Consider the following 23,070-nt stretch of genomic DNA (forward strand, 5'->3'; position numbering starts at 1 on the left):
GACTTAAATTTTTCTTCACAATTTTTTATATCGCCAGGGTCACAGCAATCCTAGTTTCATTGTATTTGTACATCGCAAAACATTGTTATTGTTAGCTGAGTCTGTTTAACACACCACATAATCATGTACTACATGTATTCATTTATTATATTAGAAATATTTGAAATTTCTACAATGAATTTCATATTAAAAGGCCTGAATATAATATTCATAAATGACGATTGAAAACAACTTTACTGATCTCAGACATTATGGAAGTATGGCAGTATATCAGAACCTTAATTGAAGGAAACCCAACAAAGATTTATGGGTAATGGGCATTACCAAATGATTTCTGCATTCAATGGAAGAGTATATTTTTTAGATTTAAATTAAGTGCATGGATCTCCAAATTAAACGTTTTAGAAATATTTTATAAATTTCCATAAAAAACTTTCATGCCTTCCTAAAATTTACTGTACTGTATAATCAATAACGTTTTTTTTTTTTCGTAGTGGGATAACCATGCATTTTTTGTGTATGACTCTGTTATGATGATGTCTGAAGTGTTTAATTCTGGTATCATTGATGGTGTTAATATATCTGATGGTTACCAACTAATTGACTACTTTACAGACAAAAGTTTTGATAGTGAGTATATACTATGACTGTACAATCTAGTTTTTTGGATGATCGAGACACTTCACGAAAAGTATTTTGTGTGAATTATGCATAATCAGACTTATGCTTATAACATAATTAAAAATGTCATGTATAAGATATGAAAAAAAAATACAATACACTCAATATAAACATTTGCTACTCAGTGAACTGTTTGAAAAGGAAATAGGGTATGACCTGCAACAGAGCTGATTAACACATCCACATTTTATGCAAATTAAACATTACGCTATACTATTCTCATATTGACTATCAAATCTGACTAGATTTCTGAATTAATAAATGAAAAAAATGTTTCTTTGAATTTATGCACTTTGACCAAAAACATCACCAGTACCCAGATTATTCTCTGAAATAAGTGTGTGTTTTTTTCTCTTCCTCCTAGGTGTTACCAATGTCCCTATTCATCTGAATAGTTCAGGCCATGCTGTTGGTGAATATCAACTATTGGATTTCATGGTGTTGGACAATGCTGCATATATTGCTGATGGAAGTCCACCTGGTTTAGTGCCTGGTGTAGACCTAGGCATGGTGTGTGTCGGACAGTTTAAGTACTCGCCAGATAGTACATACAGAGTATGTATATGCTCACTATTTTGCTCCCAACTGGGCACAAGGGTCTCATAGAATGACTTCTGTCAGTCCATTGCATTTCTCAGAACTTCATGGATCGATTTTTGGTAATTGGTACATAGTTGACACAAAATGGTATTCATATATCCTCCCAATTTTTTCCCTGGTCAAATTTAAAATGGTTGACATACATCTTTATCTGACCCAAAATGACTTATAAACCTATATATGTTTGAGCATTATCTCCAAGTTGTACAGACCAATTCTGCTCCGAATCACAGAATATTATATTCATTATTTGGCTTACTGATGCACATCCATTATTTTGGGTATTTGTATTTGACTGTAGTGCCATTTTGTACATCAAAAATACTGTACTTATTTGTGTCATTTTTGTTCATAACTGCAATCACAAAGCTTATTCAGATTGGGTGTGAGACAGAGTATTGTTTTACAAATATGCAAGTTGATTTTTTTCTTTGATCCTAATCCAATTTGACCAACTGGCAAAATTCTGACTTTCCAGTTAGATTCAAACTTGTTGATAAACAAGTCTATTGTGTTCTAGCACATCAATAAAATGTTATCTGTGTTGTGATTAAATTCATGATGGTCAGTCATTTTGTTCATCAAAAATCATCAATTTTGTTTTTTCTGCTCAATTGTGCTTACATATATCTCAAATTCACACCGTCCAATTAGGTCCAAATTTGGTACAATACAGTGATACAATTGTATTCTTACATCAATAAAAATTTATTTATCTCAGTCACGATCCAGCCATTTTGTATTAAATTTTTTGAAATACGCATTTGTACAAGTGCAAAGCATATAAATGCTTCCAATATGTTACGCTAATTACATGTCTGATTCGAAGTGAACAACCAACATCCACTCTGTAAATTAACAAGCCCTGGTAGGGCAGTACATACCACTCATAAGATTAATATTTTTGCTCACGAATGAAATTTATGGTATAAAATGCTACTTAAAAGTAAAAATAACATCATTTCCCAGATATATTAAATGAAGTGGAAGTACTGGTAGTACATGTACATTTTGTCTGCACTAGAGTGATTATAACTACGAAAACAAAATATTGGCACTGTTATAGTTGTGTTAAACTATGCCCACTCAAGTTCATACATTTGCAATTGCTACATGACTGGAACCATTTTCTGGCATAAACATTATTTATATCTCTAATGTGAAACTTTGCAGTTGCATTAATTTTTCTATAATGTTCATTTTGTATTAGACATTTGAAAGCAATGGAAGGGAAATTCAGTGGTTACATGGTAAGCCAAGAGATATGCCAGAGTGTGGTTTCAATGGTCAACTTTGTGATAGTAAGTAATTCATTGCTATAAATTATTAAGCAGCTTAATCTGTAGAAGCCCCTAAATGGCATGTTGTTTACACTTTTCTCCATGTTTGCTTAAACTTTTGAGCACCTATATTAACTTCAGACACTATCCACAATATTGTTCCCTTTAATTTTACGGTCCTCGATTGTAAATTTCAAACTTATTGATCAGATGCAATGTCAGATTTTGTCTGTTTTGCCCAATATTAAGATTGAATGCAGAAACAAATGAAGAAAATATAAACAAATTGACTCCAATTTAAGCGAACATTTTCCCCCCCAAGGTGTTAATATTGATGCTGATGCTAAGACAAGTATAAACCATATGTAAAACCATGCCCTAAATGAATTCATGTCATAGTGTTTCATATAGCATAATTAAATCTGTTCAACCAAAGGTATATTCTATTCATGAGAATTAAATTGAATTACATGAGTAATCATTGGTAATGTCATTGAGCAAGTTGGTGATAGTACACAGAGCAAGTAGGAGGTAGTGTCAAACAATGTCACTTATGAGCAAGTAGTGATTGACTGGTGATGTCACTGAGTAAGTGGGTGGTAATGTCATTGAGCAATTAGGTGGTAATTTCACTGAGCAATTAGGTGGTGATGTCACTGAGTAAGTGGGTGGTAATGTCATTGAGCAATTAGGTGGTGATGTCACTGAGCAATTGGGTGGTTATGTCATTGAGCAATTAGGTGGTGATGTCACTGAGCAATTAGGTAGTGATGTCATTGTGTAAGTGGGTGGTGATGTCACTGAGCAATTGGGTGGTGATGTCACTGAGTAAGTGGGTGGTAATGTCATTGAGCAATTAGGTGATGATGTCACTGAGCAAGTGGGTGGTTATGTCATTGAGCAATTAGGTGGTGATGTCACTGAGCAATTAGGTAGTGATGTCATTGTGTAAGTGGGTGGTGATGTCACTGAGCAATTGGGTGGTGATGTCACTGAGTAAGTGGGTGGTTATGTCACTGAGTAATAAGGTGGTGATGTAACTGAGCAATTAGGTGGTGATGTCATTGTGTAAGTGGGTGGTGATGTCACTGAGCAATTAGGTGGTGATGTCACTGAGCAATTAGGTGGTGATGTCACTGAGCAATTAGGTGGTGATATCACTGAGCAATTGGGTGGTGATGTCACTGAGTAAGTGGGTGGTAATGTCCTGAGTAAGTGGGTGGTGATGTCACTGAGCAATTGGGTGGTAATGTCACTGAGCAAGTGGGTGGTAATGTCATTGAGCAATTGGGTGGTAATGTCACTGAGCAAGTGGGTGGTAATGTCATTGAGCAATTAGGTGGTGATGTCACTGAGCAATTAGGTAGTGATATCACTGAGTAAGTGGGTGGTGATGACACTGAGTAAGTGGGTGGTGATGTCACTGAGCAAGTGGATGGTGATGTCACTGAGTACTTAGTTGGTGATGTCACTGAGTAAGTGAGTGGTGATGTCATTGAGCAATTAGGTGGTGATGTCACTGAGTACTTAGGTGGTGATGTCATTGTGTAAGTGGGTGGTGATGTCACTGAGCAATTAGGTGGTGATGTCACGGTGTAAGTGGGTGGTGATGTCAATGAGCAATTAGGTGGTGATGTCATTGTGTAAGTGGGTGGTGATGTCACTGAGCAATTAGGTGGTGATGTCACTGAGCAATTAGGTGGTGATGTCACTGAACAATTAGGTGGTGATATCACTGAGCAATTGGGTGGTGATGTCACTGAGCAATTGGGTGGTGATGTCACTGAGCAAGTGGATGGTGATGTCACTGAGTTCTTAGTTGGTGATGTCACTGAGTAAGTGAGTGGTAATGTCATTGAGCAATTAGGTGGTGATGTCACTGAGTACTTAGGTGGTGATGTCATTGTGTAAGTGGGTGGTGATGTCACTGAGCAATTAGGTGGTGATGTCACTGAGTACTTAGTTGGTAATGTCACGGTGTAAGTGGGTGGTGATGTCACTGAGCAATTAGGTGGTGATGTCACTGAGTAGTAAGTGGGTGGTGATGTCACTGAGCAATTAGGTGGTGATGTCCCTGAGCAATTGGGTGGTGATGTCACTGGGCAATTGGGTGGTGATGTCACTGAGCAATTAGGTGGTGATGTCACTGAGTAAGTGGGTGGTGATGTCACTGAGCAATTAGGTGGTGATGTCACTGAGCAATTAGGTGGTGATGTCACTGAGTAAGTGGGTGGTGATGTCACTGAGTAAGTAGGTGGTGATGTCACTGAGTAATTAGGTGGTGATGTCACTGAACAATTAGGTGATGATGTCACTGAGCAATTAGGTTTATGTCACTGAGCAATTAGATGGTGATGTCACTGAGTAAGTGGGTGGTGATGTCACTGAGTAAGTGGGTGGTGATGTCACTGAGCAATTGGGTGGTGATGTCCCTGAGCAATTAGGTGGTGATGTCCCTGAGCAATTGGGTGGTGATGTCACTGAGTAAGTGGGTGGTGATGTCACTGAGTAAGTGGGTGGTGATGTCACTGGGCAATTGGGTGGCGATGTCCCTGAGCAATTAGGTGGTGATGTCCCTGAGCATTTAGGTGGTGATGTCACTGAGCAATTATTTATTTATTTATTAACACACAACATCCCCCGGAGGGGATGAAAAGGGTTACAAATCAGATATTAGTAAAAGAAAAATAACCACATAAAGAGTAAGGGAACAAAAAGGCATAAAAAAAAAAAAAAAAAGATCATAATTTGAATACAAGGAATGTATTACTGGCTTAGTTTATGTAGGTGCTGCTGTCTTGTATTAAAACAGTTTTTTAAATATTGCGCTAAAGGAATAGACATTTTCTCGTCACTTAGTAATGATATGAATTTATTTTCATTACTAAATTTGTCAAAATTTGGTATACGTTTATTAGCTACAATGTAAAGTTTTAATCTTATTTCATTGTAATGAGGACAATTTGTGACAAAATGTTGTTCATCTTCAACATGGTCATTGTCGCACATATTGCAGACTCTGTCTTTAAAATCCAATCCTGTATGCCGGCCTGTTTCAATTTTCAGACAGTGGTTGCCAAGTCTAAATTTTGTTAAGGATTTGCGAAGTTCACTGTTTTTCATAATTGTTAAGTAGTTTTCTTGTTCTATTTTGGTTTTAAAAAGTTTGTAGGTTCTTAGTTTATTTTTAGAATTTGATTTCTTCCTATTGTCATTATTTATTTCATTTTTCCACTCAGTTGTAAACTCTTCTTTTAATTTCTCATCAATTGTTTTTAATTTTGATAATGAGATAATATTTGTTTCATTTAAAAGATAAGAATGGTTAATATTATTTAATATCAGATCAAGTTTTTTAAACCATTTACTTTTAATAATTTTATTGACATAGTATGCTTCTTGAAGTAGAGTATTTGTGGAATTTGCAATACGATTGGCATATTTTATCATTTGTTTCTTAATAAAAGAGTCAAGAGGTAATTTTCCCAATTCACTATATATTGCCATGATTGGTGTATTTTTTGAGATACCAAGAATGTACCGATAGTATGTAAGCTGAACATCCTCTACAATTGATTTTGTAGAGCTTTCTTCTCCCCAAATGTCACTCCCATACACAATAACTGGTCTGATAAGTTTATCAAATAGTGACAGTAGTATGGACATGTCCAGATTACCAGATCCAATTTTGGTCTTTAATGAGAATAAGGCTTTTATTCCTTTTCTTGGTGGTGGTGATGTCACTGAGTGAGTGGGTGGTGATGTCACTGAGCAATTAGGTGGTGATGTCACTGAGCAATTAGGTGGTGATGTCACTGAGTAAGTGGGTGGTGATGTCACTGAGTAAGTAGGTGGTGATGTCACTGAGCAATTAGGTGGTGATGTCACTGAACAATTAGGTGGTGATGTCACTGAGCAATTAGGTGGTGATGTCACTGAGCAATTAGATGGTGATGTCACTGAGTAAGTGGGTGGTGATGTCACTGAGTAAGTGGGTGGTGATGTCACTGAGCAATTGGGTGGTGATGTCCCTGAGCAATTAGGTGGTGATGTCCCTGAGCAATTGGGTGGTGATGTCACCGAGTAAGTGGGTGGTGATGTCACTGAGTAAGTGGGTGGTGATGTCACTGGGCAATTGGGTGGTGATGTCCCTGAGCAATTAGGTGGTGATATCCCTGAGCAATTGGGTGGTGATGTCACTGAGTAAGTGGGTGGTGATGTCCCTGAGCAATTGGGTGGTGATGTCACTGAGCAATTAGGTGGTGATGTCACTGAGCAATTAGGTGGTGATGTCACTGAGTAAGTGGGTGGTGATGTCACTGAGCAATTGGGTGGTGATGTCACTGAGCAATTAGGTGGTGATATCACTGAGCAAGTGGGTGGTGATGTCACTGAGCATTTGGGTGGTGATGTCCCTGAGCAATTGGGTGGTGATGTCACTGGGCAATTGGGTGGTGATGTCACTGAGCCATTGGGTGGTGATGTCACTGAGCAATTAGGTGGTGATGTCACTGAGTAAGTGGGTGGTGATGTCACTGAGTAAGTGGGTGGTGATGTCACTGAGTAAGTGGGTTGTGATGTCACTGAGCAATTGGGTGGTGATGTCACTGAGCAATTAGGTGGTGATGTCACTGAGCAATTAGGTGGTGATGTCACTGAGTAAGTGGGTTGTGATGTCACTGAGTAAGTCGGTGGTGATGTCACTGAGCAATTAGGGGGTGATGTCACTGAGCAATTGGGTGGTGATGTCACTGAGTAAGTGGGTGGTGATCTCACTGAGTAATTAGGTGGTGATGTCACTGAGCAATTAGGTGGTGATGTCACTGAGTACTTAGTTGGTGATGTCACTGAGTAAGTGAGTGGTGATGTCACTGAGCAATTGGGTGGTGATGTCACTGAATAAGTGGGTGGTAATGTCCCTGAGTAAGTGGGTGGTAATGTCACTGAGTAAGTGGGTGGTGATGTCACTGAGTAAGTTGGTGGTGATGTCACTGAGCAATTAGGGGGTGATGTCACTGAGCAATTGGGTGGTGATGTCACTGAGTAAGTGGGTGGTGATGTCACTGAGTAAGTGGGTGGTGATGTCACTGAGTAAGTGGGTGGTGATGTCACTGAGTAAGTGGGTGGTGATGTCACTGAGTAAGTGGGTGGTGATGTCACTGAGTAAGTGGGTGGTAATGCCACTGTGTAAGTAGGTGGTGTTGTCACTGTGTAAGGAGGTGGTGATGTCACTGTGTAAGTAGGTGGTGATGTCACTGAGCAATTAGGTGGTGATGTCCCTGAGCAATTGGGTGGTGATGTCACTGAGTAAGTGGGTGGTGATGTCACTGAGTAAGTGGGTGGTGATGTCACTGAGTAAGTGGGTGGTGATGTCACTGAGTAAGTGGGTGGTGATGTCACTGAGTAAGTGGGTGGTAATGTCACTGTGTAAGTAGGTGGTGTTGTCACTGTGTAAGGAGGTGGTGATGTCACTGAGTAAGTGGGTGGTGATGTCACTGAGCAATTAGGTGGTGATGTCCCTGAGCAATTGGGTGGTGATGTCACTGGGCAATTGGGTGGTGATGTCACTGAGCAATTAGGTGGTGATGTCACTGAGTAAGTGGGTGGTGATGTCACTGAGCAATTAGGTGGTGATGTCACTGAGCAATTAGGTGATGATGTCACTGAGTAAGTGGGTGGTGATGTCACTGAGTAAGTGGGTGGTGATGTCACTGAGCAATTAGGTGGTGATGTCACTGAGCAATTAGGTGGTGATGTCACTGAGCAATTGGGTAGCGATATCACTGAGTAAGTGGGTGGTGATGTCACTGAGCAATTAGGTGGTGATGTCACTGAGCAATTGGGTGGTGATGTCACTGAACAATTAGGTGGTGATGTCACTGAGCAATTGGGTAGTGATATCACTGAGTAAGTGGGTGGTGATGTCACTGGGCAATTGGGTGGTGATGCCACTGAGTAAGTGGGTGGTGATGTCACTGAGTAAGTTGGTGGTACCTTAATTCGTCACAATGATATAACAAAATACTAAATGGTTATGACATTACTAAGCTATCAGAGTGGTCAAAGTGGTGTGTTCAATCCCATCCTTGCCCAACTATTTAAAATAGTTTCAATACTTGTATCATGGCCAAATATCAATTTATGATCCACATAAAAACAACTGCAGTCTTAGAAGTAATACAAAATAAGAATATATACAACTATAATTGTTTACTATCTACATGAAGACATGTGTGATTTTACAAAAAATGTATGGCCTGAAAAATTAAATGATTAAATGACAAAGAGTGGTACATATAATTTAAAACATGCTTACAACTCCAAAATACATATTTGCCATATTTGCTCTATTTAGTAGTAATTCATATGGTTATTTGTTTCTATGGTTAAAATAAGTAATATTTTAATGAATTTAGTATATAACAAACATTATTTTGTGTGTATTGCCTCTTTTGGTGATTGGAATACGGTAATGTTATAAACTTTTGAAAAAGTTTTAATTTTATTTAATCTAAATATTCATATATTAAAATCAATTATTTCTGTTGTCTTGTTTGTTTTTTCAGACATTCCTATTTATGCTGGCACCATCTCAGCTGCTGTTGTCATACTTGCTGTTGGAATATATTACTACAGGTACAGTTGATGACCAATCTATAATTTTGTTGCATGAAGCTGTATTTTTTATTATTTTTTTATTCAACAAGCATATAATACTGAGCCAAAAAGACTTTTGTTGTACCAAATCACATGGTGAAATGTAACGCGTCTAGATGTTGTTTACATATGTATAGCATGTACCGATACATGTTTTGTGTGAAGATTTTGATGAGCTAAATATAAAATATAGGAAAAAACGCATTTTCACTGGATTTTATTTTCACTGAGACACACCTTATAATAAAGTGGGCTAGCTGGTGCAGCCCCTCTATTATGAATATATGCCATTAAAAATTATACATTATATACTTCACCAAGTGTGTATGTACTCATTTGAAATCACAAACTTAAGGTAATTTGAGGTCAGTACTATACATGAATTAAAAAATATAAAAATTTAAAAACATATAAATATAAAATAAGATTTTGTATTCTAGCTGACTCTAGTAACAAGGAGAATGACTGTAATTTTTTTGTCTGAGAATTTTTTAAAAATGTAAAATTGTAAATTTTTCTCAAAGTTTAAGTGGTGTGGGAACTTTTCAACAAACAGTATTATTGTATTTTAGAAAGCGCAAGTATGAGTCTGAGTTAGACAGCTTGGTGTGGAAAGTTGACTACTCTGATATCCAGATGAGTGGACAGGATAAAAACGCACAAGGGTACACAATGAAAAGTATGGTAATGAGTTCACTTTCCCTGAACAAAGAAGATGCTCAGATATTTGCTAAGATTGCAACTTATAAGGTAAGACCTAGCCCAATAATTACCTGCTACTTGTTGGCTTGGGTGTGGGATTTTTGATCTGTTGCTAGATTTGGAAATACAAGATCTGAGTTTATCTTGTCATTCATTTTTCAAAGCATACATCTAAGGAATTAGTGAACTAATAATTAGTGAACATAATTAGTGAACTAATAATTAGTGAACATAACTGTTCATTCATTAGTTTTAAGTAGAATTCTGTTTTCCTAATTTTCAGGGCAACATTTGTGCAACAAAGTTGATAAATAAACCTAAACTTGAGCTCAACAGGACGTTAAGAATTGAATTAAATGTGGTAAGTTGATAATGCAAGAAAAATTGTGTTTGTTACATTATATATTGGGTGTGTTCAATACAGTATTACAAAGACATTGATATTTGTTGACGGGGATCACCTCGTTTTTGAGAAAATTGTATGTTTATCACACAGTTAATATACAAGGCTCTATGCAAAAAAATTAAAGATGAACCTTTCACATATCTTTTTTTGCTGACTCAGTACTTCTAAACAGACAATCCTGATTTTTGCACATTTTATTTAAAAATTTTATTCACATATAATAAACTTTCTGAATTTATGAGTATGGGGGAAACAGTCAAGATCTTCATCATTATCTTTTTTGAATGTTTTTGATTGTATTCATAATAATAATTATTATTATTATTATAAAAATAAATTTACGCCATCCTTAAAAATAGTTTCCATTGGTTCGCAGCAATAAAATGTGATAAAATACAGCACCTCATAATTTTGACCAAATTACGGTAATGCTGAAAATTATTTTTTTACCTTTCACAGATGCGAAATATTCATCATAACAATCTTAATCAGTTTGTTGGTGCATGTCCTGATGCTCCTAACATATGCATATTGATGGAGTACTGTGCAAAGGGAAGCTTACAGGTAACATACATTGTCATTATATGCATCGCTATTTCATCAGTTTTTGTGTTGAGATTTGAGTTAAAGGTTAATTACTAGTTTTAATGATTTTGATTATTGGTCAGGAAAGAATTAAAAAAAAAAGTACTTTCATCATTATTGAGATAATTCCTTGACTAATTAATAATTGTTATTGTTGAAAATATCACTTTGTCTTAAACATTTTTTTGTTTTTGTTTGTAAGCTTTTGATCGAGGAACAGAGGCGCAGCGTCCTGATACTCTCGGCTGGCACCCTCTCACCGAATTGCCGATTGAACTTTCAAGTCATGAATATATTTCTTGAGCTGCACACTTCCGTGCTGCCGTACAACATGAAATCTTTCTCAAATATATTTTTCTTTGTGAAAACTTCCCAGCAACACCAGCTGACAATGTGTCTGGACACCAGATACACTAAAAATTACTCCAAAAATATTTCAATGGCGATAGATACACCATTACCTTCTGATATGGCATTTCCAGGTTGATTCGTCATGTTGTTTCTGTACTAGCTTGGTCGCTCCGAGCCATTGCCTGTGTGTGCTCCCTCTTGTTCATTTTTTCTAGAAAAAAAACTGATAATTAAATGCAACAATTGTGATATTCACAAGATATCCCCTGTTAGGGTGTCATCAAGCCATCAACCCAAATTTGGGAATCTTGGACAATATTACAATAATAGTATTAAAAGTATTAGACCCCTTTCTTTTCAATTTTATGAGAAATCATGATCAAGAATATTAAATACAATGAAACAACTTGAGGATGAATGATGAACACCTTACAGATATACTAAAAAGTAAAAATGACAAACAATCATTGAGCTAGGAAAATTCATCCACACTTGTTTCAAATTACGACAAGAAAAAATCCTAAAATGCCAGATGCCTCAACCAACCAACCACCAAATAATTTAATTTTTTCTTCTTCTTCTTTTCTTTATTCAAATGTCTGTGATTGTCTTCTATTTCTTTGTATTTTCAACTAAGATCCCACTCTGGGATACGGTTTCAATAAAGATTATTATTATTATTATGTTTTGTAGGATATTATAGAAAATGAAACTATTGATCTCGACAACATGTTCAAAGCCTCCCTAATTGCGGATATCATTAAGGGTATGGCTTACTTGCACTCCAGTGCTGTCAAGTTCCATGGCAATCTTAAGTCATCTAACTGTGTCGTTGACAACCGATGGATTCTAAAGATAACTGACTATGGACTGAATGAATTCAAAGCTGGCCATGTAGAAGATGAACTAGCTGAAGATTCATACTATCAACGTGAGATTTTATTTTCAATTTACTATACTACCAATGAAAGTAACAATGTTTTAATTCATTTCAAAATGACTAACTGATGACCACTTTCTTATGAATGTACATTCATGTGTTTTCAGGTTTAATGTGGCGAGCACCAGAACATCTTGTAAAAAATAATTCCCTGGCACCGATAGGGTCACAGAAAGGGGACTGCTATTCATTTGCTATCATCTTACAAGAAGTGTACTCTCGTTCACAGCCATACTATCTTAATGATGAAACACCTAAAGGTGAGTGCAGATTAAAGTGTCAGGGCTGATTTGGTTGATAATTACATATTTTTATATTGTTAATATAATTGAGTCAAATTCTAGTACAATCATTTTTATATACCGTACTTCCCCGATCATAAGCCCAGGGTTCTCAACAAGTAAAAGCAGGGAAAGTAAATGGTGGGCTTATACCCAAGGACCACCTTGCTGGGAAAAGATAATTGTTTTTCTATAACTTTGTAATTATTCAAACTACATTTTTCGTTCACCATGCCTGGTTAGGTGGAATAAAACATCTTTTTGGAGAAAAAACTTGTGAAATGAGTCATCGTATGATTTCCACCACACTTTTACAATGAAGAAGAAAATTTTATTACAATAAGATTTACATACTGCCTAAATTTATGGTGTAAAAATAATTAGGGTCTGTGGAAAAACAGTCTAAACGCAAGATTTTTTTCAGTGTACGCAAGTTTTTGATCGCCATAATGTTTTTCAGTTTGTCCTGAAACAACGTCAAAAGGTAAGAACTGTATATAACCAATTCAAAATGGTGTGTTTTGACGAAATTTTTCTGAAAAAGTTACATTTTTCAAAGCAATGCAGAATTGAATTGCAGCGATGTTAAATAGGATGTGTTAGCACTGATTTTGATGAAAAAACAGTGATTTTTTTTCTCTAAAATCAGGTGATTTGAAATTTTTTAAATGTAAACTTAGTGTGGAGGAAGTATTTAAAGAAATCCTAGGTATAGCGAGCCTATTCCGTAGCAAGTCAGGTGCACCGGTTCCCATCAGGGTTATTAGGACAGCAAGTTTGGCACTATTGTGGTCAGTTTTCACAAACGGCTTGACGAGAAATTAACAGCGAGAAAATAAGAATGAAACATTTTGCAGTGCTGAAAGTACTATGGAACCAAATTAAAATTATTATAAGAGTTAAGTTATATGGCTATGCTCTGATTCAGATTGCTCTGATTCTATTAACTTTGTCAACTTTGGCTTGATAGTTTTGGATTTAGTAGTTGCTTGTGTTTGTGCCAATTTTTTTTTTAGGTAAAATCTGCAACACTATTTATTTTTCTGCCAATTCAGTTGTTCACTGTCAAAAAGTTAGGGAATAAGACACCCTATCACAATCTGAATTTCCAAATAAAGTATATACATGTAATGTCAGATTTCCTACATAGGGTACATTGTATAATCAAAATTTCATTATATCTTTTCCATTTGTTGGCTGGTGTAAACCATTGCCAGATGTTCTTGTCTTTTACAATGTGTTTCAATATTGTGATGCAGATGTACAACTTTTTGCACAAAAAATGTTTCAATCATACAAGGTTATCAGTGCCTCCATTAGAGATGCACTTCTAATAAATCAAATATGGTATTGTAACTTTGACATGATCACATCATTTTAAAGCGAGAGGATCGTCACCTGCGCACACGCTGGAATTGAGTCCCAAGCAATGATAACAACACACACTAAAAATGCAAAGGCTCATGGGTAGACGCTTGTTTGTGAACATTGACCTGCTATGGCCATCTGACGCATGCGCAGGTGACGACTCCCCTCGTTTTAATATTTTACAGAGGATATTTAAATTTAAACCCAGAAATAATTACTGAGTAAACAGTAACATTCATTGTTATACACACTTTCCTGATAGAAATAATTGAGAGTGTAATGGAAGGGTTAACGCCACCATTCCGACCAGATACTACTGATATTGATGATATAGCACCAGAACATGTTATTCAAACAATGAAGTTATGCTGGTCTGAGGAACCTGAAGATCGGCCACCATTCTCAAAGATACGCATACTGCTAAAACCGCTTCATAATGGACTGTGAGTTGTTGACATACTGTAAAACATGTTGAAAAACCGACATGCAATTTTAGCGAATTGTGGTAAAATGACGTAATAGCGAAATTTTGATTTAGCGAATCTCTCTTGTCATTGTTGATTTCACTTTTTCACAATACTTGTCTGTCGCGTGCCAAAACAAATGTGCAGTTATCACCTCCATAAAATGAAGAAAAACTGTCAAGTGTAATTAGGAAGCGCCCCAGATTTTTATATTCCAGATTACTGTATACAATAATAATAATAATTTTATTAACACTTACACATTCCCTGGAGGGATTGGCAATGGTTACAAAAGTTTAAAAAGGAATAAAAGGTTACAAAACAGAAAATAGATAAGAAAAAAAAAAAAAAAAATCTAAGCTAATACATTACAGATAATAGCTAGTATAAAATTATGATACTACGATAGATAGAAAAAAAAATGCAAAACTCAAATAGTGAGAGAAGGTTGTCACTGGGGTTGCTGTCTTATTTCAAAACACTTCTTTAGGTACCTTGCTACGGGGAGTGTTAGGCCACTGTTGTTTAGCAAGGCTATGAATTGAGTCTTTAGCGGCAAATTTTTAAAGTTTTGGATTATAGTTTTTGCTATTTCGAATAGGACATTTCTTTCGGGGGTATATCTTTTACATGACATCATGAGGTGATACTCATCTTCTACTTCATTTTTATCACAAAGGTTGCATAATCTATTAGCAAGGGGTATTCCTTTGTGTCTGCCAGTCTCAATTTTCAAGTTATGGTCACTGAGGCGGAATTTAGTTAAATTTTCGCGCATATCAATACAAATCACCAAGTCTTGGCCATTTTGAATTTATAATAACGTCATTAGCGACATCTTGAATTAGCGAATCAGTTCTCTCGCTAAATCCGCTAAAAAGACATGCTTGCGAAAAAGACATGTTTTACAGTACTTCTTTCTAGCACAATTCTAATCTGCTGTGGTTGTAACAGCAATGAATTAAATTAGGCTGTATTGTCTGCAAAATTTAAGCCTTTTACTTAAAGTAAAGTAAAATGTATAAAAATTGTGCAGCTACAGTATTTGATATCCTAGTATGAAATTTCCTTTCAAGAGAAGATAATCCGTTGATTTGGTTGTGATTTAGTTTTTATCATCATCAGGTTTGATCAGTATAATTTAATTGTGAATTTTGGCCACATTTGTAAAAAGTTTTTTTCCCGACAATACAACTGACTGTTACCATTATGGCAAAACCATGAAAATCATATGCACATCTCTTTGCTGATTGTTTTTCATCTGCTGTTGACTTAGTCGACAAAGTAGAGTTGTGCATACTACAGATTGTCTGGTTTTGTCAGTGTCAGTGCCACATGTATGGGTTTTATACTCACTACAAGTATACACACTTTGGCTTATATTTCAAATTCAAACTGTGAAGTTTATTTAGGCCCAAACATAGTTCACAGACATCTGTGTTCTAGCACATTAACAACAAATGTTAAAAGAGTACACCAATTAAAGATGGTTTAACAAAAATCTGCAATTTTCTTCCTTTTTTAAACATTTTATATCTCAAATTCATGCTGCCTGGTTACATTTGAACTTAGTGCACAGAGTGTTTATTCTAGCACATTAATGAAAGTTAATCTGTATGTGTCAAAATTCTATCTAAGGTGGTCGACTTGCAGCCATTTTTTAAAATTAAGTACAAAGGCATAACATATATTATTTTGTTAACAATTTTTTTGTTTTGTTTTGTTTTGATAAAATTTGCTAGATATCCCTTTTGTGGTTCAAATGTTCAAATTTAATATGAGGACTGTGTGATTGACAGTAGCTTGTTATTAATAATTTCAGCAAACAGAACATTATGGATAATGTAATTGATATAATGGAGAGGTACACAGAGAATCTAGAAATATTGGTGGATGAAAGAACTGAAGAATTACAAAGCCAAAAGGGGAAAACTGAAGAGTTACTGTTCCGTATGCTACCAATGTAAGTTTATGCAGTTGATGAATCTGTATTTTTTTTTTATATTTTTTTTATTAGACGCATAAAATCCTTAGGAAAGGATAAAAAGGGTCTTACAAAAAGAAATTAAAAAAAAAAAACTACTATCTAAAAAAGAAAACAAAAAATAAAAACTTTTCTAAAAAAAAATAAAACAAGTCAAAAACAAAAAAGACAATTTGTATGTTAATTTGTGTAGTAGTTTACAAATGTGATTAATTATATTCATGAAGATATATTTTATTCAGATAAATAAATAAAGACAGGAAATAAAACATCACAATTGTGAAAGATATGTACCGTGGTCGTGTGATAAAGGAACAATCAAGTCATAGTGTAAAATAATTCACCCAGCATGCAAACTTTAATTACTGCTCACCTTGTGAAGTCAGCAAATATGTAGCCTTATCAGACAACTGTTAAAGGCAGAAATAACATAGTTACACCTTAAGACAATAGCAGTATACTGATTTTAAAACAAGCTGGATAACACAGAGCTTATCCTGGGCACACCTTAAAATTTGTATTCTCATTCTGTTCTATCCAAGGTCTATTGCTGCTCAGCTGGTTAAAGGCATCAGTGTTCTACCAGAGGCATTTGATTCTGTCACAATCTATTTTTCTGACGTTGTTGGATTTACGGCCTTGTCTGCTAACAGTACACCACATCAAGTAATGTGTATATAATTTTTTTTTTTTTTTTTTTTTTCTTTTTCTTTTAATTTTTTTTTTTTATTCACATATATTCCCACAAAAGTACATGTGTATATAATTATCACCCCAAGAAGGTGTTGATAAAAAACTTGAAGTTGTATTGTCGGCAAAACTTAGTTGAAATAATTAAGCTCTGCCAATTTTGAGTAACTTGGCTGAAGTTATTTATTATCGTCTCCACTACAATAAAGCATGTCATGCAATTCTGTTTAAACTCTGCTTTACATACATGATAAACTCAACAAAGAAGTATATAATTTTCGATATTAACAGTTTTACATGAAGTGGTAATTAACATACGGTCCAATAAATTTGAATACTGTAAAATGACTAATTTTCACTGGGTTTAAATTTCACTGATTTACCATTTCAGGCATATTTAGTGGGTTTTAAATTCACGGTTTCGTCATTTAGATAATGTGTTCTATGCTAAATTTTACATATTCACTGTGTTTTAATTTAGCGCATTTCTCCAGTCAGCGAAATAAGCTAAATTAAAACCCAGTGAATAATTACCCCCTTTACAGTACCCTTATGGCTATATACAGGAAACATATACACAAAATAGAGTATCCAGTGTGCAATTCAGTGCATGCATGGCTGGATGATACACTCAATTACACTGTGCTTGCATTACTTTGCAATAAGTTGTTTTTAATTCAGTACATCTATTGACGGGTCAAAGGCTTCAAACAACGTTTTGAGGTCAATAAAACTTGATAGTGAAACTGTCATCGGAACTGCACATATTTCATCACACACACAAACTTGGCTCACAGTTGTATTTTATTATCACAAGAAAAAAACCATCAATACTGCTTTAAAAGCCCCCCAAAATAGCCAAAGTGAATGATAATATAACAATGTCAGTGGGAAATATGTGTAAACTATGACCAAACACATAATTTTGACAATTATCTACATGTAGCAAGCAAATTCAAACAGACTTTTAGCATAACTCTGAAAATTGTCCACTATATATCAATATGTCAACATTCCCAAATAAGTTTTTGGGGAGAACTCTGCTGGTATTAGATATATTCATCATCAAATATCACAATCAAACTGAAAGAATACTTTCAGAGAAATTCAGACTCGGTAGTCTCTGTTTCAAAATCAAAATGGGTAAACACACTACCTAAAACCAGATTGATAAAAAAAATTGTGAGTTACGTACTGATAGAAATTGATTGAGATTTTTTTTTGTTATTGTACCAAAAGTTGGGGTTTTACAAAATCCTAGGCCCATGGTTCACCGCAACTGGATAGTTTTTGACATAAAACCCACTGTGGCATAGACAAGTTCTACAGATAAACTTAATGCTGGGGAGTAGCCACCCACACATGTGGTAGACGACCATAGCGTGTCGTTATTTACATACACATGTCTACCCATGAGCCTTTGCATTTTTAGCGTGCGTTGTTATCATCGCTTGGGATTAAACTCGCCGGTGACAACCCCTCTTAAGTATTCATCAAGACAAATTTCAAACCAGGTACATGTAGATGTCGGATCCATGGCTGTGGAAAACACTACCTTTCAACACACTGTTTTGCAATTAACCTGCCTGCAATTCTGGATAATGTGGTCTGATCAGAATGAATGATCTTCTAATAGTTTGTTTGTTGCTCTCATATCCACAGGTTGTTGATTTGTTAAATGACTTGTACACTCTGTTTGATGCAATTATTCAAAACTATGACGTTTACAAGGTAGAGACAATAGCTGACTCCTATGTCATAGTATCTGGACTCCCTATCCGCAATGGGATCTACCACGCTGGAGAAATCGCTTCCACAGCCTTACATCTGTTAAATTCTGTACGAAATTTCAAGATTCGTCATCGACCTAATGATTTACTGAAACTGCGTATTGGAATTCATTCAGGTAATTTTAGTATTATTAGTGCCCTTTGCCCTTTGCCCTTTGCCCTTTTGAGACACAAGTTAGTTGTCCCTATCAGTGTACCCTCTAAAAGAACTGATTTTGTAGAAATCCAAAGTCAGCCAGAAAGATCAGTCTTCAAGAAAAGAAAAGATCTGTTGACATTGTCCCTAAGATCTGTTGACGTGGTCCCTAAGATCTGTTGACGTTGTTCCTAAGATCTGTTGACATTGTCCCTAAGATCTGTTGACGTGGTCCCTAAGATCTGTTGACGTGGTCCCTAAGCCCTGTTGACATTGTCCCTAAGATCTGTTGACATTGTCCCTAAGATCTGTTGATGTGGTCCCTAAGATCTGTTGACATTGTCCCTAAGATCTGTTGACATTGTCTCTAAGATCTGTTGACATTGTCCCTAAGATCAGTTGACATTGTCCCTAAGATCTGTTGACATTGTCCCTAAGATCTGTTGACATTGTTCCTAAGAACTGTTGACATTGTCCCCAAGACCTTGACATTGTCCCTGAGATCTGTTGACATTGTCTTTAAAACCTGTTGACATTGTCCCTAAGACCTATTGACATTGTCCCTAAGATCTGTTGACGTTGTTCCTAAGACCTGTTGACATTGTCCCTAAGACCTGTTGACATTGTCCCTAAGATCTGTTGACATTGTCCCTGAGATCTGTTGACATTGTCGCTAAGACCTGTTGACATTGTCGCGAAGACCTGTTGACATTGTCCCTAAGACCTGTTGACATTGTCCCTAAGACCTGTTGACATTGTCTCTGAGAACTGTTGACATTGTCCCCAAGACCTGTTGACATTGTCCCTAAGACCTGTTGACATTGTCCCTAAGAACTGTTGACATTGTCCCTAAGATCTGTTGACATTGTCCCCAAGACCTGTTGACATTGTCCCTGAGATCTGTTGACATTGTCCCTAAGACCTGTTGACATTGTTCCTAAGAACTGTTGACATTGTCCCTAAGACCTGTTGACATTGTCCCCAAGACCTGTTGACATTGTCCCCAAGACCTGTTGACATTGTCCCTAAGAACTGTTGACATTGTCCTTAAGATCTGTTGACATCCTCCCTAAGAACTGTTGACATTGTCCTTAAGATCTGTTGACATCCTCCCTAAGATCTGTTGACATTATCCGTAATAGGGCAGTACATTTTTAGTTCACTGGTGTATGTTCATAAAAATCACAATAGTATTGTTCATTTACAGGTCCCATTGTTGCTGGTGTTGTGGGTCTTGCCATGCCTAGGTATTGTTTGTTTGGGGACACAATGAACACCACATCACGTATGGAAACCAATGGACTTGGTAAGTCAAATTAAAACATTTTAAGGAGGTACAGGCACTTTTTTGAAGATTACAATAATAATACAGTTTTATTACACCTTTGATAATTACAAATTCATTTTTGGCTGAAAGTAATAAAAGGTAAGGTAAAACGATAAGTAAAAAACAGAACGTTAAAATAACATAAAATTAGGTAGTAAAAAATTAATGTAGTTTGTGTTTTTCAAAACACACTTTCATATACCATGTCACATGTCTAATTAGTTTAGAATGGTTAGTATTATTTTAATTATTATGGTTTCACACCATTATGACACAGTAAATAATGAAAATTACCAACCAATTGCCATAATTGCTCAACAGTTTGTTTTCTAATTCAATTAAATATGGCAGACTAACATTTGAATGATTTTGTTTGACTTGTCTGGTTTCAAATTTATCATTCATAATTATAAGGCTTATATCATACATGTCATTTCAGTTAATATGTAACAGGGACTATGTCATTGACTATGATTTGTTCAATTATAATTTGTAGCTCTAAAAATTCATGTCAGTCCATGGTGCAAGGAGATCCTGGACAGCATTGGTGGTTATGCGATGGTTGAACGAGGTATGGTCACCATGAAGGTGAGTGGACAAGCACATTTATATTGAAATGTGTGGTTCTATTCAGAACATACCTTTTACTCTGCAATACTTTTACTGCAGTATACACTCAATGTTTAAATGTCAAATATTTCAGCCAAAAGGTATCTAAGTCTCCATCAGTCAAAATCCAAAACAAGAACTGGTGTGTTTTCAGTTCTGTTTGTATGTCCCTGTTGAGGTCTGAGTCTTAACCATTAATTTTATTCAAAAATAAATGTTTCGATGCATGTCAGTTTGCTTCGTGACTTGATTCAAAATGGCTGATTTGTGGCCATGTTGGATTTATTATTCGGTCGATTTTGCCGTTTTTACTCAGTAACATGCTGAATACTCTTGCAATATTTAATTAACAGTCCATTTTGATTGTAGCAGAGCCCACAATTGTATGTGAACCTAGTTTGGATCTAAATGGACTGCTTGAATTTGATCAGGTCTTGATCAAATTTCAGAATGGCAGAAATGCTTGATTTTGATGAATTGTTAACTTTACAATACCTATTGGCCATCTTGAATTGATGTATAACATTATGTAGGATGTGAGTGTGAAGATTGAACATTAATAATTAGTCTAGGCATGTCTGTGACGCTAGTGCGTAAAGTTGTACACATGCACAAGGGTGAAATTCAAAGTCACTGATTTTGAATGTAGTTCAAATGTTTCGAAGTCAGTCATTTGTCGGCATGTAACTTATGGATATGTTATTTCAGTGATTTCTTCACTAAATAATAATTTTCTTGATTTTATTGCATTCAAGGACGTTCTATTTCAAGCTGGTTAAAACTTGAAACTTTGCACAAAATTTGTAACACAAATTTGATTGATGTTATTATGTTTCTGTTGTTTCGAACATGGAATAGTATGTGATGACACAATGAATCTAAGACTGTCAGCCATTTTGTTTGACAAAAATCATTAAATAAATTTTTATCTTTTTTTCGCACATTTCTGCTTATATCTCAAATTCACTGTCTAAATTAGATCACTTACAAATTTGTTCCAGTATATCAACAACAGTTGATTTATGTCACAATACAAACAGTTATTATCTCTGTATTTTGTTTCAAATCATGCATCAAACAGTTTATCTCTGTCTTTTGTTTCAAATCAAACAGTTTATCTCTGTATTTTGTTTCAAATCATGCATCAAACAGTTTATCTCTGTCTTTTGTTTCAAATCAAACAGTTTATCTCTGTATTTTGTTTCAAATCATGCATCAAAAAGTTCATCTCTGTATTTTGTTTCAAATCATGTATCAAACAGTTCATCTCTGTATTTTGTTTCAAATCATGCATCAAAAAGTTCATCTCTGTATTTTGTTTCAAATCATGCATCAAAAAGTTCATCTCTGTATTTTGTTTCAAATCATGTATCAAACAGTTCATCTCTGTATTTTGTTTCAAATCATGTATCAAAAAGTTCATCTCTGCATTTTGTTTCAAATCATGTATCAAACAGTTCATCTCTGTATTTTGTTTCAAATCATGCATCAAAAAGTTCATCTCTGTATTTTGTTTCAAATCTTGTATCTAGCAGTTCATTATCTCTGTCTTTTGTTTCTGATTAGGGCAAAGGTGAAATCTGTACATACTGGTTGATTAGCCAGGATCCAAGCTATCGCAAAGAAAGTATCAACCATGCATGAGTCCTTAATTATTCAAGAAAGTTTAATTGATGTTTTCTCATAATGAAATTAAGTTAATAAAGTATGAAGAGTACCAAACAGTACGCTATTCAATAATAATCAGTTACCATCTTTCTGTCATTAGTATTTTATAGTATGCATGCATACATAAACAAAGAGTTGTGTTTATTGTCAAGTCATATTTTAATGATCCAGAAAACAAAAAATGCACTATAGAGCAAATATAGTATTTTTTACAGTTTAAAAATAAAGATACATATTCACAGAATTTTAAAAAATAAAATAATGTCCATCTGTATTTTGGAAGCATGCATGCTCACAAAATACTTGCAGTTGTAGAAACTGACTAATACTAATAACTTTTTTGATAGATTTCATGTTACATCATTTGTGTATTTCTAATAGTGCAGATACTGTTAGCAGTACCACAGTCTCTTTGGGTGAAATAAATAAACACTTAAGAAAAAAACAAAACAAAAACATTTTTAGCCTCAATTTTGATAGAGCAGAGCTGTTAATAAGAGTGAAATATCAACGTATTTCTGCATTCTCCATGAATTTCTTAACTTGTTATA

At 35.3% G+C, this 23,070-nt stretch overlaps 1 protein-coding gene across 1 annotated transcript; it reads left to right on the plus strand.

Moving 5' to 3' along the window:
* The first annotated feature begins 1,175 nt into the window (after positions 1–1,175).
* LOC100366481 (speract receptor-like) lies at positions 1,176–22,573 on the plus strand. Its single transcript, XM_085492673.1, has 15 exons — positions 1,176–1,236; positions 2,492–2,582; positions 9,128–9,197; positions 9,791–9,968; positions 10,204–10,281; positions 10,786–10,890; positions 11,956–12,193; positions 12,310–12,462; positions 14,114–14,294; positions 16,138–16,278; positions 16,842–16,965; positions 18,652–18,895; positions 20,123–20,221; positions 20,739–20,830; positions 22,418–22,573. The coding sequence occupies exons 1-15, from the start codon at positions 1,189–1,191 to the stop codon at positions 22,493–22,495; spliced, it is 1,920 nt and encodes a 639-aa protein (XP_085348799.1). The 5' UTR covers positions 1,176–1,188; the 3' UTR covers positions 22,496–22,573.
* Positions 22,574–23,070: the final 497 nt, after the last annotated feature.

This window comes from Saccoglossus kowalevskii, chromosome 18, assembly GCF_978046115.1.
Source record: "Saccoglossus kowalevskii chromosome 18, keSacKowa6.1, whole genome shotgun sequence".
NCBI lineage: Eukaryota > Metazoa > Hemichordata > Enteropneusta > Harrimaniidae > Saccoglossus > Saccoglossus kowalevskii.